Source organism: Haliaeetus leucocephalus, unplaced genomic scaffold (assembly GCF_000737465.1).
Source record: "Haliaeetus leucocephalus isolate CR32 unplaced genomic scaffold, Haliaeetus_leucocephalus-4.0 Scaffold668, whole genome shotgun sequence".
Lineage (NCBI taxonomy): Eukaryota > Metazoa > Chordata > Aves > Accipitriformes > Accipitridae > Haliaeetus > Haliaeetus leucocephalus.
The window spans coordinates 4,053,884-4,081,050 of record NW_010973104.1 but is presented as its reverse complement, the minus strand read 5'-3'; the positions used below and the strand labels follow the sequence as shown (position 1 = coordinate 4,081,050).

Here is a 27,167-nt window from a genome sequence, read left to right as displayed (position 1 = left end):
GCGGCGCCCGCCGACGCTCCTCCCGCAGCGATTTTTCAGAGGGCGGAGGAAAACGTCGAGCCGCAAGACCTCAACCTGCTCTTCGAGTGCCGGCCGCGCACGCACGTAGGGCCACCTCACTCCTCTCTCAGCCACCGTCCTAAACGCAGCCAGGCTTCCCCTGGCAGGGTTTTATGGGCGAAACACCCTGCGTGGCTGCTGGAAGGGTGCGCAGCCTCCCTCGGCACCTGCGGCCGAAGGCGTGACTTGGCGGCAGGGAAAGGTTGCCTCTCCCTGCCTGTAACCATAGCCCCGCGCTCGCAGGGGAATCGGAGCCGGCGGTGCTGGTGGCAGCGGGTGACACCATCCCGGTGGCCCCCGGGGAGCTCCCCACCACTGCGCAGCGAAGATGGGAGAAGGAGGTTTTGCCAAACTCTTCCAGAAAAGGTCGTTTTTCCGCTTCGCCCAGAAATATCAGCCCCTTGGAAGCGGCGAGCCAGAAGAGGAGGTGAGGTTTGCCTGTGCCTCTTGCCTGGACCTGCTGAAATAGTTTGTGTAATTGGGGTTAATTTTGTCTACTTTGCCTGCTTTGTCCCACCGGTAACTTGATATCGCGGCCTCTGTGCTCTCCTTTCTCTGCAGCTGGAGTTGTTCTGTGTACAACAGGGGATAAGATTAATGATGTTTACCAGGCAGCCGGCTGAGATGGGGATACTTGTTTCTATGCGATGCTCCCGGGACATATAGCCCAGGCCAAAGTCCTGGCCAGGAACATTGTTCTCTGCACTTGAGGAGGTTCAAGATTAACGAAACGTGTAGGAGAGCGACTGCCGTGGGGCCGTGGGCACTGTGGGAGGCTTTCTGGAGCGCTCGCACGAAATGCAAACGCTGTCTCGGCAGAAGGGTAGATGAAGAGCGAGGCTAACCCTGTCCCCAGCGGTACCTCTGCCACCGGTGCCGGTTGCTGGTGGATGGGCTGTGACCCCTCGGGCTGTCCTCTGTGCTGTTGCTGCAGTCATTACTGGTAACGAATGGTTGAGAAGAGCTTTAGCTCAGACCTGCAGAGTCCACTTCGATATAATGCTTTCTTTTCTTGAAAAATGCTGGTGTATGAACATTGGTTTCCCCCTTCCTGCTTTCACTGTCTCTTCTTGGTGCAGGTGGACCAAAGAGTGGGGGTTTAGGTGACGCATTTACTGTTCTTGTTTTTTTGCCACAAAACCTTCAGGTCTGGGATTATCTTATTATCACGTTTGCTCAGCACAGGGATTTCCATTGCTCAAGCCCCATTTTTTTCTCCCGCATGACAAATAGGTTGGGCACCCTCCCACGTAAACCCGATTTGTCTAATTCCTTCAGCATGTGGGGTGAGCCCTTAGTCCCATCCCAACAAGCACCATCCACACACTTTGAGATATTCATGTTCTTTTCTGTGACTAAGTTCTTTTCTCAGGTGTCATTTCAGCTAATCCTCTGCTCTCTTCTGAGTCTCGTCTTTCCAGTATGGGGGTTGGTTAGTGCTACAGGGAGAGGAAAATAAGACATTGAACTCTTACCTTATGCACCCCGCAGTGCGTTGTGCGATGCTGCTCTACACTACTCGAGCATAGCTCAAAATCCCAGGAAAGGAAGATCTCGATGAGGTTACAGAAAGTATCTGTAATCTTGCCTTGATGGCAAGCTGAGATTTCTGATCGAACATAGGCAGGAGGCCACCAGCAATTAGTCTGACTAGTTCTTTGGCAGCACCATCTCTGCTGCGCCAAAATAAATAATGATACATATTTACTTCCAAATACAAACCCTTCTTGAATTTTAGCTCTAGTCCGTGCGGTGTGATACATTTATAACAGGACAGGAGACGACCAGCATTTTGGCCCAGGCGTAGGAAATAGGCAGCAATGCAAAATGACAACAGGAATTTGAAAAATCAAGAACGTATTCTCGGGTTATGATTTAGGCTGGTAAATGACTCACATTTCCTCTAAGGCTGGTATTTTGCTTCTTTACTTGAAAATAGTTGCAGAGCACTTTCAATCTTAAAGACCCTTAAGTATTTTGGTCAAAGGGTTGTCCTGGGCCTCAAAGATATGAGTCCAGGTGATCTGATGGGACTCAAGCTACAATAAATACACAAATTGTGGATTGTGAAGGAAAAGCCCCAGCACTGGTAACTGCGAGGTGATGGCCAGCTCACAGGCTCTGGCGATGGTGTTATCCGGAGATGGCAGAACAGTTAACTTCTACATCAAAGCGCAAGCACAGCCTGTGTCTAGACTCTGCTGTATATGGTTAAAACCCCTTTTTTCTCCAGTGGCCTGTTCAGAACCACAGGGAATTTTTGTGGTGCCGACTTACAGTTTATGAGAACCCTGTGTTTCCCGCAGAAATCTGAAGACCATCCAAAGATTTTACTTCTGAGCATCCAAGCGTGTGTGCGTGTGTGTGTGCACACGTGTGTGTGCACGCATGCACAAGCACACGTCCCTGTGTGTGTCCGTGTGTTTGAAAGGGAGAGAAAAACCCATGCACTGCATGGGTCGCATCGCCTTTTCCCTTTGTAATACCATCCAGGGCAATCTGTCCATCTTTATGCCGTGGGGTGGCCTCCATTTCCACACACAGTGCCGCTGGGAGAAGAGTTCATCGTGGAGATCTACTGCCAACCCACCAGGGTCCTGCCGTGATTTAGGGGCTTTTTCTCTTGTTAGCTTTAGAAAGAGCTGGCTCCTACCCCAGGTGCATCCAGGTAGTAGATTTTAGTGCATTAAGATCTTCTTCAGAGTTTCTTCAGAGCTGGACTTTTCCACTGCAACTGTTCCATTTCTTCTCACCAAAACCCCTTTTGATCCTTTCTCCCACAATACCTGATCCATTTGAGATTCAGTAGCCATGAGATGGAGTACGGGTATTTCCCAGCCCTGTCCGATATTCAGGGCTAAATCACTATTCCAGTTTGGTTCGAGGCTTTTTTCCATTTCAGGTTTCACACCAATGAACATTTATGTCCTGGAGGGTTTCACAGGCTCCATATCCTCCTGGATATGCAGAGCATTCTTATCAGAACAGTTTTATTACCAGGCAGGTACCTATTTTTTTATATGCCCTCAAAATAAAACCAAATAGTGTAGCTTTCCTTCTAGGGGAAAAGAAGGAGACCATGGGATTGACTCTGCACAGCAGTAACACAGACTTCACTTGCACACGTGTGTGTTTTCAGTCCCTTAGAGGTGTCAAGCCCAATTTCTCACATCTGAAAAGCTTCCAGCAGGCAAGGAGTTAGCTCCCTCCCTCCAGCTCCCACAGGTTTTTGGGCTGAGGGCTGCAGCACCTCCATCCCAGGAGACCTTACATACCAAGTTGCCTTAAACTCTTGGGGTTTGAGGTTTTTTTGGGGCATGGGTGGGACTGGTTTGGGTGGCTGAGGAGAATTCTCAACTGGGGTCACTGTTGGCTGTGGAGCTGCAGTGACTGGGCTTTCCTGCAGGGATGGCAATGCCAGCTTTCCCCTCAAGGAGCTTTGTTTCAGATTAAAGGGAGCTGGAAGATTTTTTTTAATTAAAAAAAAAAAAGCCAGGTTTGAGCAGGAGCAAAAGAGCAGTGGGGGTGAGGGGAGTGGGATGTGCAGCTGGGGGCAATGAGGCAGCGCTCATATATCCCTGGGGGCAACTTAAAATCCAGGGAATACTTTTAAAGCAGCTTTTCTGGAAAACCCTTGGCTTTCTGAACAATCAAAAAGTTTATTTTAAGGCTTATATCTGCAAGCAGGGAGACCAGAGGCTTTATTTCACCTAGAAAGTCTGCAATTCTGTGATAGACGTGCGATGGGGGAGCGAGAAATTGTGTGCGAGAGGAGCTGAAACTACGGCGGGGGGGTGGGAAACGGCTGGGGGCTCCGATAAGGAAACCCAGCGAGGCAATTCCTGGCTTTGCAGGGCTGTGGTTTGCTCTGGGTTGGTTTCTGCACGCTGCCTGCACCCCTGAAACACAGGTCCTTCGCCTGCCGCGTGCACTGAAAAAAGCAATGCAAAGGGCTTTTCTGGGAATGGTTTGATTTAGTTACTGTATGGTTTTTTTAGTTAAGGATGAAGAATATACAAGAAGAGGGTTTCTGTTTGATGTTTTAAAGGGCTTCTTGTTAGACTAAATAACCCAGCCCACTTCTGACCGGATTACGATATACTAGCTGGTCCAAAGTAATCTAAGATGGAGGAAAAGAATATGCAAAACCTCAGTAAAGGCAGATGCGGCGGTGGGGGAAATCCCGAGAACTGATCTTTTGGGCTGTTTGCCAGAGTATACAGAAAGGGCTACGTACTCTCCAGAAAGCCCCACGTTTTCTTCCTTCCCGCACGGGCTGCGTGGCGCAACAATTGATGGATTGTTTTAGGGCGAGGGATGCGGAGGCAGCGGCGCAGGTACCGGCAGCGCCGAGCACTCTCCGAGCTGCGTGGCTCCCAGCCACCAGCAGCTGCTCTTTACAGCCTCCAATATCTCCTGATCTTGCAAAGCAATAGATAAACTAAAAATTTAATTTTTTTTTTTTTACTTCTTCCTGCCCCGCCACATGGAGTCGTGCACTCTCGTGCTTGAGTTACGCCTAAAAGATAAAGGTTAAAAATGTAAATGGATAGCACTGATAGCCCACATCTGTTTTACAATGTAAATGGAAAAGAAAGTAATGCACAATAAGAGGTTAGTTTATAAAGGGGTTTGCTCAGGGCACTGCCTGGTGCCTAGCAGACATGGGGTGGATGCATTTAGGGGCTCTGCACCAGCAGCACTTTGGTAAAGAGAAGGGAGACAAGGCTCCACTGATGGATTTCCAACTTGTGCACTGCTGGAGCTGTTTATCTGGTAGGAAAAGTTGTGTCAATTGGTCCAGGGGAAATCACTCACAGGTGTAAGCTAATCAATGCAAATTAACTCATCCCAATAAAGCTGTTCATTTCACAACAGCCCCTGGTTGTAAGGAGCATAGGTTTTTAGAATAGAGCTAGCATTTCTGTTGCTCTGCAGCCAGTTCTGGCTGCGTATGACTTGGGCACGTCTATATGCTGTGTGGTTTTGTCATTCATTTCCTCCACACCTTTTTAAAGGTAAATATTAATGACAGAGCTGGGCCCAGGCTTCCCCTGCTGCCTCTGGAGACTGTAGGTATGTTACCCTCATGCCTGGGTCTTTTCCCATCCTCCAGTTCCTTTAATTAAAATTTAAACTCCTTTGAGGCAAGGATGTACCTTGATGCCTGCATATGCCCTGAGCAGCACAGAGGAGCCTGTAGAAACTGCGTTAATCAAGTCAGCACAGTAATGAATGTAAGGTATGTTTCTATATGTGACAGCTTTGTATTTTCTTCACAGTAAGCCCTTCCATCTCCTTAGATGCGTGGGTGGCTTTTGGTCTTACAGGGTCTTGGAGTCAGCAAAGTTACAGGGAACGGATGAATTTGCACAGCGAGGATGCACAAGTAGGAATAAATCATCAGTTTTAAACATGGAAGGACTTTTTTGTCCTTTCTAGGGATGGCTGTTAAGGAAATGTTAAAATAAGGGTGATGTCTGGTGCTAGTATGCCTCAAAACAGTGGAGAAATACTGCAGCTTCTTTGGGCAAAACATGGTCACCTGCATGAGGGAAACATGGAAGCAGGAAAATCCTTGGAAATCTTGGGCAAATTGCAAGGGTTTTGGAAAGGCAGGTTGTTCCTGGGGCAAAATGGCTTTTAAACGAGCACTGCACAAACCAAGGGATCACACCAAAGTCTTCTGTGTTTCTGCGGGGAGCAGGTCAGTACCAGGATCTCTCTCGCATTAGCAGCTGTACAGCAACCAGTGACAAAAAGGGGGCTGCAATGTATGGAAGCGGCAAAAGCGTTTTTAAGGAGCAGGGCTTAGAGATGCTCCTATCTCATCTGCTATGAGCTCTCCAGAAGCCACAAGACAGAAACAGATTCCGCGTACCAGCATGAGCGAACAGCCAAAGAGATTTTTCTGCATTTATCTCGGGCTTTAGATTGCAAAACACTGGATGTTTCTAGAAACCTCCTGAATATTCATAGAAGGGCTGATTCTCCAAATACCACTTCGGGCACTTCTGAAGTCCTCCAAACCTTTACTCGGGTGCTTCTATGAGCTGGACCTGAATGTTTCCCCCAGCAAACACCGCAGGGCACTGGTAGCGGGGAGCTGGTGCTAAATTCCTCCCACCCTGCTGAGTGTGAGCTGGCCATAGGGCTGAGCAATGCCGGGGGCTGAGCACCACGCTCTCTTGGGATCCCTCTCCTAACGAACACGGGCTCTTGTGCTTTATGAATGAAGGTAAATAGAAATGGATTTTCCTGTCCCTCGGGAAGGATGAGATTTCTCCCTCTCCGTACTTGCCCTGCAATAGCGGTCGCATCGCCCCCGTCATGTGCCTGGCTGAGATTTCAGGGGACGCTGCCGCTCTGGAAAGAGCGTTTTGGAAAAAGAGATGAGGGGTCTTGAAAGGGAACGGAGGTCAGGGTGCTGAGCCCCCGGGCGCTGGGAGTTCGGTGCAGCCCTCAGGCTGCCTGGATAGGGCAGGCAGGGTTTGTCCAGCTTGGAGACGTTCACAGAGCTGCGGTGGAGGAAAACAGCCGTGGAGACGGGAGAGGAGGCTTTTGCTTTCTCCTGTTGGCTCAGAGATTTTTCTCTCGTGTGTTTGCTGTTCGTTTATTAGTCTTCAATGAGGGAAAATAGGGTTTTTTCCTTGCTGTGAGCATTGAGTGTGCAGTGGGCTTTGAGACACTGGCACGGAAAAATGCTCAGCTCGGGCAGGATACCTGCAAACGGCAGAGCCCGGCACGCTTTTCTGACTAAGGCAGTGCTGTGGGTTTGTCTTTTTGGTAATCCAGTTCCTAATAGCCTTTCTTCCACTACAAGGATGTGCACCTGGCTTTGAGGCTGTAATGAGGATTAATTAGTGAATGGTGTAAAGTGCTGTGATTTAGGAAGTGTTTTAGCTAACTATGAGGTCACGCAGCTGGCAAGGTGAGTGAAGGGAATGGGATTAAGGGAAGAAGCAGAGAGATGCTGAAATACTTTTATTAACTCTACTCTCCCCTAACGATTGCTTTATCTCATTTACTCAGACCCATGAGGAGTGTGAGCTGAAAATAATTGAGCAGGAGAAGGAGGTGACAGTTCTGCCCCCGAAAGATGCCTGTAAATGCCATAAAGAAGACTTGGCAAAAGCTTTAAACGTAAGGGTTTTTACACGTTTGCCCACTTGGGGTGGGGAGACCAGCCCTGGCAGGGATGTTTGCGGTGGCAGAACCGGCCGCTCTGCCCCAGCCCCGCTCGAGCTTCCCTGCGGCCACAGCGTGGACGGAGCTGGAGGGATGGAGGGACACTGGGGCTCGGGAAGGAAACTCCAGTTACTCAGTCTGCATTGGGGTTTGGTCTTGGGAAAAGAAACAATCTGATGTTATAACTCACGTTTAACCCCATGTGTGAAAAATAGATGGAAGTTTAGAAAGGCTGAGTCCCCACGACCAGGGAAAGCTATAATGCTTAGCAGTGTTTTGGTGTCTAACCTTGCTTTTTTGTTTTTTTAATTTTTTTTAAATCCAGGCAAAATGGATCTTATTCCTCTTCCATTTGTTCTCTTTGAATCTTGTTAGGGTATTTTTATTTTTATTTTTTTCTTTAAATGTAGAGTGAAACCAGAAATAAATTCTTTACTATTTTAGATTTCTAATTCATCATCTATTATATGGTTTCTCACTTGTGGAAATATTTTTAATTAACTTGTGCTTACTTTATGGATTTCTGTGATGGTTCATGGTAAAGTTTTATAGATAACAAAAGTAAATACCTAAACAGAAAAACAGAGGATAGATTTATTTTTTTTTTGTGGGGGACTGAAGCATGAACATCTTGCCCAGCCTACTTACAGGTTTTTAAACATAACTTTGCCTTAAGAACTCTCCTATAACTATTCTACAATAAGTAATGTTTGGTTTATTGTTGTGTTTTTTTTTTTTTAAATTTCCCTCTAGGTTGACTTACAAACTGGACTGCCTGAGTTTTCTGTGCTACAGCGCAGGTTAAAACATGGCTGGAATGAATTTTCAGTAGAGAATACAGAGCCGATATGGAAGAAATATCTAGACCAGGTAAGGATTTTCTGCACAAAAACCCCTGGCTGGATTGGCCTGAGCATGTATCTACATTGAAATATTCAGGGTTTCTACTTCCACAGATTCAGCCATGGAACAGGCTGTGCCCCAGATACAGAAAGTGTCTCTTCCCCTGGGAAAGCCATTGTGAGATTCAGACGCAGGGTCATTTAATGTGAAGATAACATCTTAAAATAAAAATAAACCTTTTTATCTCTGCACAGTCCACAAATCAAAAACCATAGTTCAGTGACCTGATTTCTGGAGCGTATTTATTCCCTTTAAAGCAAGTGATAAAATCATGAAGGTTTGAGGAAAACCAGTAGTAGCTGAAAGCTACTCTGATTTCAGTTACCCCAGTGAAGGAAAGGCCTAAACCTCCAGCAAAAGCAGAGGCAGTCGTAGAGCTCAGGTGAGTGTTAGTGTCTCTATTAGGAATACATCAGTAACATGCCATGCACTGTGAAGATCCATGATTTCAAACCAGCTGCCCCCAAAAGCCAGGCAGAAGGTGGTATTTGCCATCTTGTTTTTCCCCAGCTGAGTTATCCTTGAGTTTTGCTTTTATTAACTGGTTCTCATCTGTATTTAATGCACCTTTCACCTCTTCTTTAGAGCTTTTAACCAAACAACAAGGGTCTTTTTTTGTGTGTGTGTTTATTTTCAGCCAGCAATTTGACTGGTTTTGTTCTTGCTTAGCTGGATCATGAAGATTTTAGTTGCTTTGAAAGACTGTATTTTTATTTCATGGGTTACCCCTTTTTTCCTATGGGATCAGTATTCTTTAAGCAGTTTGTAATCATCACTAAAGCTCTTCAAGGATTCTTTTATTCTTAATAAAAAGTGAGCTGGTGCTTTTTTTCTGCTCATCCTTAACGAGTTGCTTCTCCTATGGGGACACCAAATGAACTCTTTAGTGCATCTCTGATCCTTCCACAACCTGTTGGTCTCTGGAAGAGCTGCTTGCAGTCCCACACCATTCGCACCTCAGCGCTTGAGCATTGTCCCTCAGCAGACACTCAACGTGGCTTTTTGCAGCTGCAATTTTTGTAAAGCAGCCCCTTTGGCCCAGTCTTTCCAAAGAGGAGCGAAGGGGACTTTCACCTTTGGCTTCAGCAGGGAATAAATTTAAACCTTGGCTTTCCTGCCATGCATCACCACGTTCCTGTTACCCAAAACAGGCAGTCTTGTCTTTGCCCAACTTAACTCCTTTACCTCAATTCCCACATTAGCTAAACAGAGCTGTAACTTTCTCAGGTAGGAGAAAAGTCTTTAAAATCTGTGCTTAAAAGAAAAAAAAAAAAAAAAAAAAAAGTCGGATCTGATTCCTGCAGTGCGGGGAACAGGGCAGAGTTTAGCAGATTAATTAAAGGAAAAAAAAGAAGAAAAAGAGGATTTTTGGTTTCAAATTCTAAAAAGACAATAAAGTTTTTGTTCATACCTATCGTGCCTCCAAGGAGCTCTTAGGGTCAGCCCTGTGCTGTATGTCTGCAAAGGTGAGCCTTGCTTGTGCAAGCAGGGGAAAAGAGAGGAAACTATCGGTTTTTGGTGCGAGCCTTGTCCTGCTGGTCCCTGATGCCATCTGTCTCCTGTACAGGTGCAGGATCCGGCATCAGCCTGACCACAGATGCTGCACCCATTCTGTCTGGGCAGGGCGATGCTGCTGTCACAAGCAAGGAGGGTCCCTGCAGCAAAACCGTGTGTTTAATCCTTTCTGATGAGATGCGAGGCCAGCTCACCTTCAGCATCTCCATGTTTAATTTTATATTGCAATTTTATTTTTTTCAGTTTAAAAACCCCCTCATTCTTCTGTTGCTGGCTTCTGCTTTAGTAAGCGTCATCACGAAAGAATACGAGGACGCCGTGAGCATCGCCATGGTAGGTGGTACCTCTCCTGCAACCCAACCCTTCACTCTCTGAAGCTGCTGTGCCCACACCTGTAATGCCTCTTTGTTCACAGGCCGTGCTCATCGTCGTCACCGTGGCCTTCATCCAGGTACATCAGCCAGAGCTTGGCTCTGCAGCCGGGGCTGTCACGAGCGAGCCCTCTCGTGTAACTTGGCTTTCTTCTCCTTTCTCATTTAAAAGGAATATCGCTCGGAAAAATCGCTGGAAGAACTTAACAAGCTCGTGCCCCCTGAGTGCAACTGGTGAGGCATGCCTGCTTCAGTGGGTTTTAGCAGGGTTTGGGTTATGAGGGAAGAACTGATCAGTGAAGAAAATTGCTTCAGGGTGTCATGCACGTAATGAGAACCCGGCCTCTGGAGGGATAGCACCGTGTGTGGGTGCAGCTAAAAGGGGATCAAATAATTCTGGTTTTTAAAGTAGGCACCTGCTGGAATTTAATAAATGCTGAGAGCCAGCAGGGTCCCAGAAATGTCCCACCCCGCATGAGGATCCCTGCAGCCTCTTGCGTGTCGCTGACTCCCTGTGCAGGAAAAACCTCCCCTCTGAATTTTTTTGGCTTTAGGGTAGTTTTTGCCCAAGAGATTGGCACAAAATGGCTTATAGGCGGAGGTTTCCTCACCCACGCCTGCCCTTTGCTGTATGCACAGGCACACCGGGCGTTTCGGTGCAGGTCGGGCGCAGGCGAGTGCGGCCACGGCATTGCCCATGGAGCAGTGGTAGGGTGTACCAGAGACCGCTTCCCTGACTGCTTTGATGTTCGGTATCAGTGCTTTAGAATACAGAAAACACTTCTATTTATGTCTTTCCAAATCAGTTTTGTCACGGCCAACGTAAATAAGCTGTGAGGCTCAGAGAAACCTTGCACTGCAAAAGCAGTGTGGGGTTTTCTTCTAGTCCAAAGTTCACCCAGGTCTGGATCTTATAAATGCCGCTGTTTGTTCTTTATTTATGATATGATACTATGAGCATCTAACCACTTGAAAGGCTGTACTTTTAATACAACATTGAAATGCCAGTGGTAATACTAGCTTTATAAAGCTTCTTTTTAGGTTAAAGAATCTGCATTTCATTATTTAAAGCATAAGACACAGGAAAGCACATCTTCTTGACACTATCTCCCTTATAAGTGACGTAAACAGTACTTATTGCTGAAATGCAAGTCTTCCATAACCTGCCCACCAGTTTGTGAATTAAAACTGGGCCCAAACAGAACATAATCATCTCTCCTCTTCATTATGAAGATTTTATGTTCTTATATACATTGGAAGCTCTTTGGGGCAGGGCTCTTGCTTTCTTGCCAGTCACGTTCCCAAGCCTGCAGAAGGAATAAAAACCTCACAGCCTGGTTTCCTTTCTTCTTTTTCCATTTGTCTCGTGTAGCCTAAGGGAAGGAAAACTGCAGCATCTTCTAGCACGAGAGCTTGTGCCTGGAGATATCGTCTATCTGTCTGTTGGCGACAGGGTTCCTGCAGACCTCAGGCTGATAGAGGTAAATACAGCTACACGTATGAGAGCCTGTTTTGGAAATTTCTTGTTTTAACAGTGCCAGAAATGTGCCTTTTTAATTAGGTTACAGATCTGCTGGTGGATGAATCCAGTTTTACTGGAGAAGCTGAGCCTTGCAACAAGACTGATGGTGTCTTACTGGAAGCGGGGGACATAACCACACTGAGCAATATTGTTTTCATGGGGACCCTGGTGCGATATGGGAAGGGAAAAGTGAGTTCTGTCATCTTCAATCTTTTCCTTGGCATTAGTTACAGAATGTCTAGATTTTGTTTCCATCTGTCTCCCTTTTTTCCTTTTTTTTCAGGGTGTAGTTATTGGGACAGGTGAAAATTCACAGTTTGGAGAGGTGTTCAAAATGATGCAAGCTGAAGAGGTAAAGAAATCTATGTCTGTGGAAATGGTGGATGTCCTGGATGAAAGTCTGTGAGCAGGAGTGGTCCCAAGAGTTAATGCACTGGGTCCATTTTGGTTTCTGCTACAAAATGCCTGGGTGACTGAGGGACACCAAAGTGTTGTATCCAAAAAAGGTTATAAGCAGGATTTAGGCTTCTAAATCCAGACTTGATATGTAGCTTGTATCTAACCTTGTAGTCACCTAAACCTCACAATTTCTTCTTTTTTTTTTTTCACACACACACACTTTCCACTAGGTATGTAGATTTTTTACTTCCACACATGACAAAATTTCATGGGTCAGATCTCTGAACTAACACAGATGAGGGTCTAGAAACTAGGTAACTCTTGATCCATTGACGCAAGAAATCACTGGAAAGCAGAAGCAGCCACTATGCAAGATGCTGTGATGCATCTGCAGTGCTGCTGCAGATCTGTGATGCTCTGCAGTGCTTAAAAGTGCTGCTGCAGAAGCTCGGATCTGGCACCCTCCTTGGCCTGAAACTCGGACCTCCCAAACCCTACCACCTCCCAGGGTCCCTCCTACGTGTCAGCTTGAGCTGGCTCGGTGGAGGAGAAGGATCTGCTCAGCTCTGCCAGGTCACAGACAGACTGGCCCTGGTCTAGAGAGGAGAGCCCAGACCATCAGGATGGGTGTCCCAGGCTTTTATCCTTTTCCCAGAGGCTTTGCACACATGTTATCTAAACCTGGACTCGATCGCTAAGGTCCTTTCCAGATTTAGCCCTTAGTCTGCCTCCCCAGCTGTAAACAAATATAATTCATCTCTTCTCCCACTTTTTTGCCCATCTCGAGTGCATTGAGGCAGAAAATCTCTCCCTGCAGGATGCTCTGTACCCAGCAGACCCTGTTGGGGGTTTGGGGTGGGAAAGCTCTAGGGTGTATCAGGCAGCTGTGGGGACCACAGTAATGATACCCAGGACTGTGGGGGTCAGTCGTTCTGGGCTGACCATCATCTTCTCGTTTCACATACCAAGCAAAGAAAACCAGCTATTCTCTAATGTTTCCAGACTCCCAAAACACCTCTCCAGAAAAACATGGACAGACTGGGGAAGCAACTCACTCTTTTCTCCTTTGGCGTAATCGGTGAGTCGGACGCGATGCTCGTACTTGCATGGTCAGCTGTGAAAGCTCTCTGTTCTCCAGGGCTGCTTTCTCCAAAAGTACTTGTTGATGTGGGTTACCTGGACTTTAGGGGTTCAAGCAGAGACACCTCTGAAGGGAGAGGTTTGGGGGCCTCATTGCATACTCAGTTCTCCAACAACAGCTAAAGCAGGTTAGAGATTTATGAATTTCTTGATGTTTTTTAATCAGATGGTTTTCCCCCCACCAGGTTTAATAATGCTCATTGGCTGGTTACAAGGGAAGCATCTCCTCAGCATGTTCACAATTGGAGTTAGGTGAGGACTGGAGAGCACCTTTCTCTTTTGATTTCTAATGAAACATGTCCCAGGGAATTCCTTGTTCAAAACAATGGACACTTCACAAAAGGGAACTTGAGTAAGACCTTTCATAAATACATATTGATCTTGCACTAGTGAAATTAATGTGAGCTTTACAACAATTTAAGAGGAAAAAAAAAAAACAACCACCAAGTTTGAGGGTTTATTTAATTTTAGAAACTGATATTTTGAAAATCTTTGCTGGCATTTCCACTTCATCCAGCTGTGAATGTCCTTTCCTATCTGTTCTATGAATTTAATGGGAGTGCAGCAACAGCAAATATTACTCTTTGCTGTTCTTACTGGATTTACATCTAAAGATAGGAATGCACATTTTATGTGGCATAAAAAGCAGTCACAACCTCCTAATCAAACATAATAAACCATGTGTTTTTAGTAGTACCCATAAAACCTGTTGTTTGGTGTTGTCATGGCTCTAAAATCAATCCTAAAAAAAAAAAAGAAAGAAATTTTTTTTTTATATGGAAATAAGAACAAAACCACAGCTGAAGAGATAAGAGAAGCCAAGCTGGCTTGGTGCCCACCTTCCTGTCTCCTGGGTGAATGTAGTGGCAAATAAAAGTGGTTAAGCCTGAGTTTTGGAGACCACCCTATGGTTTCAAAAGTCCTCTTTGATGACTTCTTGCACATACCTAGAAGTGTTCAGAGTTACCCAAGGAATAAATAAGGGACAGATGCAGACTGTGTCTGGATTTTTCTAGCATGTCAGGTGTCGCAGGTTTTGACATTGCACCGATTCAGTGTGTGCGGCACGGGGACATCTGGGGAACTTGTCCTGTCCCACCACAGCTCGTACCCACGTGTAAGAGGTGATGAGGGGCTGCGTGTGGCCAGGAGCCAGTGGCTAATGTGTGAGCCAGGGTGCCAAGGAATATTCAACTTCCATCCTCGGAAAGTTAAACAAATGAAATGAAATGCAACCCCTAAATCCCTACTTAGCCAGAAACTAATGCTCTTTGGCAATGTAAAGAAGAAAAGTAATTGTTCTGTCAAAATCTTCCAGAAAAAGGGTTGAGGAGTTGGATAAATGTCCTGCTTTTGTATTTACAGTGTGCCAGGAGTCCCAGTAGTTAGCCCTGAGTGTTCCCATTCAGATACACACATATAAGAAGGAAAACTCACCCCATGGAAATGTCCCTTTGGCACGTTTTGGTCGGTACTCGTAGTTTGACCCCTGTGTTGAAGCTGTTATGTCTCTGCTGTCCCCAGCCTGGCAGTGGCTGCCATTCCAGAGGGTCTTCCCATCGTGGTCACCGTTACGCTGGTGCTGGGCGTTCTCCGGATGGCCAAGAAAAGGGTGATTGTGAAGAAGTTGCCCATAGTAGAAACCTTAGGTAAGGCTGCAAAGGGGTCACACAGCTTGGTTGTCTGCTAGGCTTCAAAATCTGAACTGAATAGCAATGGGCTGGCCAAGTAAGCCTTGGTTTGATTAAAAAAAAAAAAATTTTAAAAAATTGGAATATGTGTACTGTGTGGCCACCTCCCTGATATCTAAAGAGTCATGGAAAATGGGGACAGAGAGAAAGAGAGAACCTTGAGAAGGAGTCCAGCCCATCCTCACAACTGCAGGGCAGAATGAACCATAATGAAATTATTCTTCCACCTCCCCTTATCTTCAAATTGGCCCTTACTCCCAGGTCACTGTATTCCAGGCTTTGCTGCTCTGACCTTGGCCAGTATGGCAGTTATATGAAGGAGAAGATACGTTGTGTATTTAGTAGCACTCATTAAAAAGTACACTAAATGCCAAGCCTGGCCTGTGCAGTCACAGATATCTGCTGCACAGCCGGATCCTTCAGCTAAAATCTGTCTTCGTTGGAAATGCTGCTGTTGGTTGAACTGCCCTTGTTTGTTCTGCAGTTAAGGAATCTTATCACCCTTATTTTATTGTATTTGCCCTGACCCAGGACATCTGAAATGGCCTTATCTCATGAAGAATTTCGTTCTGGTAGGGCTGCGCCCAAATAGGTGTAACTGCCAGATAGCCGGGTACTCTGCAACACAGTCTAAGCATGGCAAAAACTGTACTCTCCCACATGTTAATTGTGCCGTGTCGTTAAACTTCTGAAAAGGAGAAAAATAATCCTTCTTCTTTATCCAATTCTTTAATTGTCAATAACTAAAAATGACATATTGAAGGTGGTCGCTTTGCTCTGTGCTAATCCTTCTAAATTGCAATTAATTTAATTGCAGCCCAATCTGCTTTATTCTCTCCAGGTTTTTACCTGGTGGTCATCATGCTCATGGGGTCTGTGCCTAAGCAGCATGATCACCTCCAGAACCAGGGAAGATATTCAGACTTAGAAGGGTGCTGGAGCCTGATTCTTTTTTGCATTAAAGTAATTTTTCCCCTTCTTGGGAGTGGAAACTAGCCTGAATGTGGTGACTCTGCTAATCGACTCCTTTGCTGTATTGTGGTATAAACGGGCCCTGGAAGAAATGTGCTTTACTGAAGCAGGATTGTCACAGAGCAGAGCACGAGTGGGGCAACTCCTGCTCTTAGCTGTAGATTTTTAAGTATTTTTTGTAACAGTCTTTAACACACATACCCTTGCAATCCCATGGTTGGGCAGGGAAGGGCTGTTATTCCTGATTTAGAGAAGCAAGGGTTAAATGGCCTATCTGAGGAAGCATGTGGCAGAGAGGGAATTTGATACGCCTTTTCAGAATATAACAGCTGTTCTGTTGTGTGATACTGCAGCTCAGAAATGTTGACCAATTCCCTGGAGATCAGTGCCTTCTCTGACTGCCCACCATATGATGCTCAAGACAATGTGGCCCTCTTCAGATGTTTCCTGCCATATCTCACATCCAAATTATGCATGCGATACCCTGACGTGCACTCAAATTCTTTCCTTACAACACTCTGTTAGGAAACTCACCCATTCTCTTGCTATTTTCTCCCTTTTCTTACCGGTGCAGTTTGAGTAACATTAGGGAAACCTGTTCTCCCACTTCTGGGGCCCTGAATCTCGTGGTTCAGTTGCAGTATTTATTAGGTCTGATTAAAAACTTTCCTGCATCAGGTTGCTGCAATGTCATCTGCTCAGATAAGACAGGGACTCTGACGGCCAACGAGATGACGGTGACTCGGCTCGTGACCTCGGATGGGTTCCAGGCAGAGGTATGGCCAAGGCGGTAATACAGACCGCCCTGCTCAAGCTCAGCAGGGCCAATTTGCTTTTAGTTCAATTAGGCCCAAATGAGGGATGTTGAGTCAGTCCCAAACCGAGCAGTTCCTTGCACATCACTGATTCCGTCGAAGAGAAGAGACTTTTGCAGTGCTGGAGAGAGGTAGAGGTGGGGCTGAGTGTACAAAAGCTGCTCAGATGCCATAAAAAAGATGTTTGTTGACAACATTTGCTGTTCTTCGCAATTATTGTAAATACCAAAACCTGCCACTGACCCTTGTGGACCCATCTTCTGTGGGAATATTTATTACACGAGTGACCTGATCCTTCCACTTGGTTCATTTACCTGTGTGCAAAGTGGGTAAAAAATCCAGGCATGCAATATGTAAGGCAATGGAGGCATAGACCAGTCATCAGTAGGGTAAAACCAGTGAACCCGCTGCTACCAAAGGGCTGGATCTCTCAACTGAGCTGCAAGAGACTTCTGAACTCATGGTGAGCAAGTTCCGTATACGACAAGCTGATTCTTTTTGTTCCTGTACAGCTATTGTAATATTATACTTTCATTATTTGCAGCCTTTCCTATAAGCATTGATTTGAGCTAGAAAGAATAATCCCAGCACGCCTTCAAAATGAAAAATTTGCTCGACTGCACCCCATTGTATAAAGATGTAGTATAGTCCTGCCTGGCACTGGGAAATTTGCTTTTTCTGTCTCTCTCTTCCTCAGGTCAGTGGGGTGGGCTACAGTGGAGAAGGAGATGTTTATCTTCTGCCATCAAAGGAGGTTCTTAAACAATTTTCCAATGTCTCAGTTGGAAAACTAGTAGAGGTAAGTATAAATTATCAACCAGCTTGTCCTATTTATATTCAATTTTCATTTGTGCAGATCCCTTTGGGTAATTAGTGTGAAAAAAAGCTACTTTTGTCACTCTAAAATAAATTGTCTTGCTAGAGCATTCTCAAGGAAAGGCTCCGAGTAATTGTGATATAATACCTGAAGCTTATAGGTGAAAGGTAGTAAAGGTAGAACAAGATACATAGGGAGACACTAGAGTCATCAGCTTAAAGTGTCAATGACATTTTGGATAAAAATACAATTCTTGCAGAGGAGACACTGATTAATTTTACCACGTTCAGGTTTTTATTGTGGACAGATTCTAGACTTTAGCTACATACTCAATTTACAAATGTATTGTGATGGTCTCTGGCTTTCCTGTTAGCATTAAGTAAAATCTTGCACATTCAATTGTAGGCTAAAGCGGAGTATTTGGGTAGTGAAATGATCTGAGCTGGAATCTCAAATGGAGATTAGGTCTTATTTTATCTATACTGCAAGTTCGAATCAATAGTAGGAGAGACTAAGTTCTCATTTTCATGATTTATCAAGCTCATTAGATATATATAATGTTTTGCTTGATGTTAATTTATCCAAAACGTAATATTTTACCAAATATTGGTGTATCCTATGGATTAAGCAGGTTTAGACAGCATAAGAGCTGATCTCAAGAGATGCTGCTATGGGGAATAGCACATCTTTTGGGATGTGGCTGCCTTCATTCTCCAATCTTTCATTATTTCATTTTAAAAGATGAAAAAGCTATGAATTTAGTTATGAAAAAAATAAACCATGTAAATATGTCCCTTCCTCTAGGCTGGCTGTGTAGTCAATAATGCTATTATCAGGAAAAGTAGTGTGATCGGACAGCCCACAGAAGGAGCTCTCATTGCCCTTGCAATGAAGGTAAGATTGTTAAGATTTAAAATTTTCCAGAAATTTAAAAAAAAAAAAAAAAAGAGCTGGAATTGTTAGGTCTAACAGGAGTGATCAGACTTCTTTACAGTCCCCAGACTGGTTTTAGTCTTTCCTTGTCTCTTCTCCCCAAGGTCATAGATATACACCTCTCCCATGTAAACCTCTTGTCACGGACAAACACTTTCCTTGAGCTTCTCTGCTAACAGCAAGAATTGTTTTGCTTGGTTAATCTCTGCAATTACGCTCTATAATGGATTTCTTTTGGGCTCAGGATGGACTACCTTTTTTTATAGTTTCTGCACATGCCGATTAAGAGTTCGGGAGGAAGACAAGAGAGTGAAAAATGAGCAAGAACAGGCCATACTAAAAAGCATGGCAGAGGCTCATCATCGATTTGGGTCATCTGCTAGCTTTTACATTTTTTTTCTAGTTGTGATTATGTAAAACAAGATTTTTTTAATGAATATTGCATTCGTGATCACAGGCAGAGGGCTGTAAAATGCCTCAGGGTATCATCTAATCAGCGTTACGCAGCCTGTGGTCCACAGACCTCAGGTGGGCTGTAAAGCACAGAAGGTGCCTGATGAAACGATGCACCTGCAAACATCTGTTCCTACCTCCTATTTTTCAAACTTGTAACTCTAATAAGGAAACCATGACTTGTCATTTGCAAAACAGACATTTTATTTCCTTAAACGCTGAATTAAAATATTCCTTTTGCTCTGCCTTTCAGTAGCCAAGCAATAGCAGGACATGAGAGAGGTTGTCTCTTCTGGGTTTTTTTAATTTTTTTAGTTTAGTTGGAGCTGGGGGAGAGAGAGATTGGAAGCTACTTCTGACAGCTACCACTTCACCTAGAGCACCCATGTGTGCTGCTAAAGCAGGCGTGTATTGATTTGGACTGTTGTACTTCATAGCTGACGGGTCTTTTGAGTTTAATTCATTAGGAAATAATTTGAAGCCACATCCACGCTTGACCACTCAGTTATTTGAAATTTTCCTTTTTCTTCCAAGTAGGGTGGCTGGGAGATAACCAAAGTGGGGGAGCCTGAGCTTGGGCTGGAAGAAATATGCTCTGCCCATTGCTTTGCCATAGATGTAGGGAAAGGACTTGAGCCTCCTCTGACCCAAAGCCCCACCGAGACAGCAGTGCAGCTCCCTAGTTCTTGCAAAAGTCAACAGGGATCGAGCTTCAACCTCCAGTTTAATTTATCCTATATCAGGCATCAAAAGGAGAACATGGGTTTGAAATATGAGTTTTACTCTCCCCACGCATTCTCTTGAGCTCTGTGGTATATGAGTGCCTGGAAGTACATGGTCAACGGTCAATGCCTGTAATATGGAAAATATACACAAGCTTTGGCATTATTCAGCATTACAGTGCTCTTTTTGTTTTACCTTACTTTAGATGGAACTAGCTGACATAAAAGATATTTATGTAAGAAAGAAGGAAATTCCATTTAGCTCTGAACAAAAGTGGATGGCTGTGAAATGCACACTGAAAAATCAGGTAAAGCAAACAGTGGTGTTGGCTGGTTTCGTGTTTCTAATTGTGCACCTCAACAATGGGCATGAAATGGTATCTCTTTAGCAAATGTTTTCAGAAGTTAACTATGTCAGGAGAAAACTGAACAAACCTCAAAATTCCCAACTTGGGTGTAATTTTAGCTTGCAAAGTTGTGTTTGAATGGGAGAAGACAATACTTTTCATATAGTGGTTTGAGCAGGGAAACAAAAGCTTTTCAGAGACAACTGACAGGGGAATAAAGATACGATGTCTGGCAGAAAATGTTGGCCATTTTTCCCTTACTGGGTTAAGGAGCTCATTTTGGCTGATATTGTACTTTGGTTTAAAAACTTACCAACCTTTTCATTACCATTCTGTCTGTGACGGCTGAACGTGAAAAACGTCTAGAGCAAAAATATCACATGCAAAATACATGCACCTGGGCATTTTACAAAACAGGTAAAAGAGCAAACAAAAGATCTTTTTTACCTAGGATGTAAAGCCTTATGCATTACCAGTATTTTTAAAATGTGTTCTTTTCTTTTTTCTTTTTTCTTTTTTTTTTTTTTTTGATAAAGTATATTATCTCCTTACTTTAAAGGATCAGGAAGATATTTACTTTATGAAAGGAGCATTTGAAGAAGTTATTCAATATTGCACTCTGTATAACAGCAGCGGCATCTCGTTATCACTCACACCCCAGCAGAAAGCCTTCTACCAGCAGGAAGAAAAACGAATGGGCTCCTCAGGTCTACGGGGTCAGTCATTGCTGTCTATGTCTCCCTTACGCTTACAGGTTATCATGCCCTAATGCTTTCCTGCTCTGTTTTGGTTAGGATGAACAGAGTCTCAGTCCTTAGCATCACTTGCATGATCTCTTCATAAGACTTGTCAGAGTTTGCCGAGGGCCATGTCTTAGGTCTGCTGGCTGCTTGCTTTCCCCTAATCTTTTCTTGTTGGGTTTAAATTAGTGAGAGTGAAAGGAGCTGAAAATAAGCACTGGAAATGGTGAATGTTTTTCTTCCTTGAGTGTTGCGATTGCCTGGGATATGGTCTGAACGCTGCGTTGAAAAGCTTTGTGCTGAACCCGATCTAAGCGCTGCTCTGCCAAGCTTTGCTTTTGGAGAAGCTGTTTCAAGAGCAACAAAAAGCAACTTTGAGAGAGGTTCCAAACATGGATTTGGGCACTGAGATTTTTATTTGAAGTTTGGTTCAATTCTGTATTAGAACCAAATCTAACGATCTCCTTTTGATCCTGATTGCGTGTCAGTGCGCAGCCCACAGAAGTTTTTATACACGCGTCGTTCCCTTCATCACTAGAAACATCCTTTCAGAAATGTCTTAGTCTTTCACACAATAACAAAGACACCATCTCCTGTGCATGTTCCTAGGTTGTAAGGAGATGAAAACAAGTCTTGGCATCCGGGTTTGGAAGGTGGTGTAGTTAATGTACATATTCTCCAGCCCTGTGTCTTGTGGTTAGTAACTCATGTAAGGAGCTTGCTTTACAATATCAGAGTCATCTGCTGTTGTGAATGGCAAATTACCGCTCTGAGGAAAAGCGATTAGCTCAGGCAGGTGCTGCGAGCTTGTGATTCAATCATCAAAGCAACACTGACAAAAAATCCTTGGGTGATTTAGGAACGATTGAATGATATGGTTAGGCACCAAGAACAGAAACAAAAATGTTCAGAGCCTTGATGTTTATACGGTGGAAGTTTCACTGGTTTAACTGAATTTACAGTTCACATTTTTTAGATTAAAAAAAAAAAAGTTTTAAGTTTTTACAGGAGCGCTGCTGTTTAACATAAAGTACTTTAATAGTGTCAGGTCTAACATTGCACTGTCCCAATTTAATCCATCTGCATTTAGGGAAGACTTGGTAGACAGCTATAAATTAGAAGGAAATAAATCCTGAGAGAGAAACACATTAAACAAAAATGCTCTGATTCAGATAAACTGGTATTATTTGAGTGGACCAAATTTTTGTGTCTATACAAGTTCTGACTATAATGAATAAAGACCTGATTTAAATGACTTTCTACTGGAAAACCATCAGTTTAGTATCTCTTCTAAATGTTCATTTTAATGTCTGGAAACACGTTATTAATAAATGTAGTCTTGTCGTCTTTTTTTCCCCTCTGTTTCTAGTACTCGCTTTGGCTTCAGGTCCAGAACTTGGCAAACTGACGTTTTTAGGTCTGGTTGGAATAATTGATCCCCCAAGGGCTGGAGTGAGAGAAGCTGTTCAAGTCCTTTCTGAGTCTGGTGTATCAGTAAAAATGATAACTGGAGATGCCCTGGAAACTGCTGTGGCTATAGGTAGCAAACTTAGCTTCTTTCCTGTGGGTCTATATTATGTCTGTCAGATCAGTCAAATGTTCTGGCACTTAATAATCAACTTTATCATTCTTTTTGAGTGTGCAATAGAGGTTTTAAATGCCACTGAGTTCTTGCTTTTCCATTGAAACAAATCATATTAAATGCAGTAATAGAGCAGCTATGAACTATGGGCCACTTTTGGGTATTGTATTGTTTCCATAACTCCAGTTGAGTACGGACAGGGTGACTGGCCCAGCTGGGAGCCGGAGAGCTGTGTGCCCTGTCAGATGCCCCAGGTTCAGATGTATTTCCCAGTAAATTCCTTAATTGCTGCCTCTATTTGTTGAGTCTGGAAATAGTTGGCTTTTTCCAGAGCTGATGGGCAGATCTCATTTTAGGCTTTTTTTTTGCAGGACAGAATATTGGTCTCTGCAATGGGAAGCTGAAGGCTATGTCTGGGGAAGAGCTGGACCAGTTGGCAGAGGCAGAGCTATCATCCACTGTCAAAAATGTAATGGTTTTGATTACAAAAACAAGGCCTACTTTCAATAGTATCCATGTAATACAAGACTGCATTTTTTTTGTTTTTCAGGTTTCCATTTTCTTCAGAACAAGTCCAAAGCACAAACTAAAAATCATAAAGGTACAAAGAGCCTCTCAAATCCGTTGTATGCCTCACAAAAACAAGTTGTTGGAGTGGGGGGCCCTCAGTTCTCTAGACCATCTGGTCCTCTAAGGCAGCATCAGCTCAAACTAAAGGACCATAAAACCCAAGCTAGAGCATTGGCACTACTTACACTGAAGGTCTTAGCATTTCTCTTGCAGATCTGGCCTGGGTCATCTGGAAGACACTAGTGAGATATTAGCAAGGATATCAGGAGAATGATTTCTGAAGACTTTACTCCGCTCTTTTAACTCCTGCTGGAGTTGTGGGATTATCTGTACTCCTGAAAATCCAGTCTCTTAATTCTTGGTCTGATTTTTGTCCTCAGTAGGCTGCTGAGTCTGTTTTACCCACAAAGTCACATAGCACTTCTTGCTTTTTCGATATTATGTGCAAATCCTGTGATTGCCAACAGGACTTACTTATCTTCGGGCTTCAGAGCCTCTCATCTCTCCACTCTCACAGGCTTTGCAGAGGGCTGGTGCTGTTGTGTCAATGACAGGAGATGGTGTTAACGATGCCGTGGCCCTTAAATCTGCCGATATCGGGATCGCAATGGGACAAGCTGGTACAGACGTCAGCAAAGAGGCTGCCAACATGATTCTTGTGGATGACGACTTCTCAACAGTAATGTAGGTTTTAGTGACTTTCTTACTATCAGACACTTTCTTACTTCAGATACTTTCTGGCTATCCATTGCAACAAGTCTCCTGTGTGACTAGCCCTGGAGGTGACACAAGATGCAGGACATGTAAGTCAACAGGCAGTAAGTGGAAATACCTGGCGTGGGCTCGTTTTCAGTTGCATACACGGCAATGACTTTTTTGTTTCAAGTGGTAGTGACAAAGCTACCTTTCATCTGAAAGTGCTGGTTTCTCATCGCTGTAGCTAACCGGGGATTTGAAAGCACCTAGAAGTCTGGGTAGATCGTAACTTGTGCTCTCTGCCTCATCCAGAAAGCTCAGAGGAAAGACATAATTAGCAATGCTCTGTTGGTTCGTAACAACAGAGAGAGTAGGCAGAGTAGAGTAAGGATATAAATAGGTCACATGCCTGCTTTATGAACCAAGACTTGGCTGTATGAACCAGGGTTTTCAGATCTACTGGTCCTGATAAAGTCATTTTAACTGAGACGCTGCATTGATGCCCTTCTCCCAAGCTGGGGTCTGAATTTCATCAGAAAGAAGTGCTAGAGAAGACAACTTGTACTTTGAGTGTCACAGGGAGCTCAGTGTAAAATAGTGTGAGTACTAGTTATTTAATAAACTCTCCTCTCCCTTCCAGGAATGCAATAGAAGAGGGAAAAGGAATATTTTACAACATAAAAAATTTTGTCCGGTTCCAGCTGAGCACGTAAGTTCCAGTTTGCTTTGATTCCAGTGAAGCCACCTTTTAGGTGAAGCCATGCAGAATAATGTTCTTCTGTGCTTTGCAGGAGCATTTCAGCTTTGAGCCTAATTACTCTGTCAACAGTGCTCAACCTACCAAATCCACTCAATGCGATGCAGATCTTATGGATCAACATCATCATGGATGGGCCGCCAGCCCAGAGGTATGGAAGAGTCAAATGAGCAAAATATTCTTGGTTTCAATATGTCTGGATTTGGCTTAGGAACACAAGCTGTTATGATTTCTTATCAATGCACCAATCATTTGGTGGTTAGATAAGACAAGTTGTAGTTTTGTTCCCTCCTGATCCCTCCAAAAGCACTTCAGATTTACTTGAGGTTTTATACGATCCTGTTCTGTGGTGGAATCACTTAACTATTCCACTTCTTTACTGTGAATGGTCTGTTGTGAGTGTGACGACCGCATCACCTGCTAGTAGCCCTGCAGATTTGACTAGTGAGGAAATACTGCATACATATGGGGGTATATGCCCCAAAATCACAAGACTTGGGAACCTCATCCACCTGCTAATTACAACTACTACTAATTACAATTACTACTTCCACAATGTGGAAGAGGTGTTGGCCACAATCTCACAGCTAGCTTTCCCTCTGGGATCGGTACTGATATAATGCACTATGGTAGCCTAAGATATCATTTTAGCAGCTCATTATGCAAAAAAGACCTTTGTCATAGGTGTCTCAGACAAACCTGGGGCTTTATGGTAACCCTGTCAGAATACTGATAACTCTCATGCTGTGCTTCAGAGAAGTTCATGCTCCGGATCCATGCTGTTTTATCAGTTTTGGGATCGGTTTATGGTTTCGGGACGATCCACATGAACTAAACTCTTTTCTTCTCTTTGCTTCTCTTTGAGGCAGCTTGGGAGTTGAACCTGTTGACAGGGATACTATCAAACAGCCACCCCGATGTATCACAGATACTATACTCAGCAAATCATTGATCCTGAAAATCTTCATGTCAGCTATAATTATCATCAGTGGAACCCTCTTTGTCTTCTGGAAGGAGGTAAGGAAAACCTGTAACTGTATCTTGTTTTCATCAGGAGAACAAAGTGAAGGGCAATTTCTGAAGTTTGTGTGAAGGACTTTCTGAAATACATCCAGTGGGGAAGGATCAGTACGGGCAGAGGGTTAAGGAACCAGGGTCAGCTCCTAGCTCTGCCCCTGCCTTTCTGTGTTGCCTCTAATTTGAAGCTTCCTATCTAGAATGGGAAAACTATTACTTTATATGATATCGATGCTTTAAGATACTTTTTCACCTCTAGTTTTCCATGTAAGTAGAAAATGCCAAGTACATAAGTACTCTGGATTGCTATTTGTAAATAGTGACTGTTAACTATAACAGTTTAAGTAATTTAGAATACTCTTTACTCAAATTCCACACCAGTTTAAGAATTTAAAACATGGTTGATAAGATCATAAACTCAACAATTAGCAGCGAGAAATTAATGCTACCTAAAGTAGCTAGAACTAGATTTATTCCTTTGTTTTACTACCCTTTGATTTGACTGGAATCATTAAAGGGTATATTTAATTCATCTATTGATTTGACGTATTTTTGTAAGGCTTAACTAACCCCTGAATTTTCACATGTGCTTTCAGAATCCAAAAAGTGGTATAACACCTCGAACCACAACAATGACTTTTACCTGTTTCGTGTTTTTTGACCTCTTCAATGCCCTAACATGCCGCTCTCAGGTGAGATTGCTCTGTCAGCAATAATTTGTCTCAAAACACTAACACAAACATTAGAATACTGGTATTTTGCATAGGAAGGGGTTTTTTAATGTCACTTAAAGCAGCATGATTTTTATCATCTTTGTAAATAAAGTTATCCATCATAGTTCAACTGCAACTATACTTTCAACTACATAGCCCTCCCTAAATTAACATTCATATAACTTCAAAAAGTAATGGAGTTTACATGCAAAGAAACAGTGTGACATTCAAGTCCCAACAGGGAATTGGGAAATGTTACATTTCTTTTTTTTTTCCCCCCCTCTTCTCTAGACAAAGCTGATACTTGAAATAGGCTTTTTTCGAAACCGCATGTTCTTGTATTCTGTGCTTGGGTCATTTTTGGGACAGCTGGCTGTTATATACATCCCTCCATTACAAAAGGTCTTCCAGACAGAGAATTTAGGAGTGCTAGGTAAGTTAAGTTGCAAAATAATGTGGTTTTTTCATTAAAGCTACTTTAAAAAGCAGATGTGATTGCCAAATTGTTACATGATAGCTCCCAACAGATTGCTGGAAGGAGAAATCAATCAACAGCTCCTATACCTATATACCTACACATAGCTATACACCAATAGTAGTAGTATTTAATGCCATTATCCCAGCCTAGGTTTTGAATCTTGATTTACTGCACATAAATGCATGTAAATGGAGACATGCCAAGATTTTCCACGAGCTCCATATGATGATACTTCTCTACATAAATCTACCTAGGATCATTATGCAGTTACTCCATTTTGAAAAGGCAGGGTGACTCTTTCCTAGCTGAAATGCAATGCGTATTTTTACCTTTTGAATCAGTCTAAGCAAACTCTACCATAATACGTTGTATCGCACCTACATTAGGCACGGTGCTAGAAGCAGGGTTCAGTGATCCCAAATGAATATCATAGAGGCTTCTAACCACCAAGTGGACTATGCCAACTATGGCTATTCCTTGCCTACCGCAGTCATTTCTCTAATGCCTAGCTATGCTCTTGCTAGTTGTGGACATAATCTATGGAGTTACACCAGCACAAATAGCTACTGCAGGAAGGCCCTCAACTGGGGATTCCTGCCCAACAACATCCAGCTGTCGGCTCTGCTCATCTCTGCTCTGTTTCCTCTTGGCAGACCTGCTGTTTCTCACCGGACTGGCTTCCTCAGTTTTTGTTGTGTCCGAGTTCATCAAACTCTGTGAAAAACGCTGCTGCCGACCAAAGCATACAAAGGGGTGTCATAACTGA

General features: G+C 43.8%; 1 protein-coding gene across 1 annotated transcript; it reads left to right on the top strand.

Annotated features, from left to right (window-relative positions):
* The first annotated feature begins 388 nt into the window (after nucleotides 1-388).
* ATP2C2 (ATPase, Ca++ transporting, type 2C, member 2) lies at nucleotides 389-27,167 on the top strand. Its single transcript, XM_010579652.1, has 27 exons — nucleotides 389-487; nucleotides 7,093-7,203; nucleotides 8,002-8,118; nucleotides 9,910-9,999; nucleotides 10,082-10,117; nucleotides 10,210-10,271; nucleotides 11,410-11,518; nucleotides 11,599-11,748; nucleotides 11,843-11,911; nucleotides 12,961-13,036; nucleotides 13,284-13,350; nucleotides 14,623-14,747; nucleotides 16,440-16,537; nucleotides 17,274-17,375; nucleotides 18,198-18,287; nucleotides 19,708-19,809; nucleotides 20,408-20,564; nucleotides 21,958-22,128; nucleotides 22,542-22,639; nucleotides 22,721-22,771; nucleotides 23,258-23,424; nucleotides 24,077-24,145; nucleotides 24,228-24,344; nucleotides 25,063-25,210; nucleotides 25,807-25,902; nucleotides 26,215-26,356; nucleotides 27,055-27,167. Exons 1-27 carry the CDS (start codon nucleotides 389-391, stop codon nucleotides 27,165-27,167), a joined length of 2,832 nt encoding a protein of 943 aa, XP_010577954.1.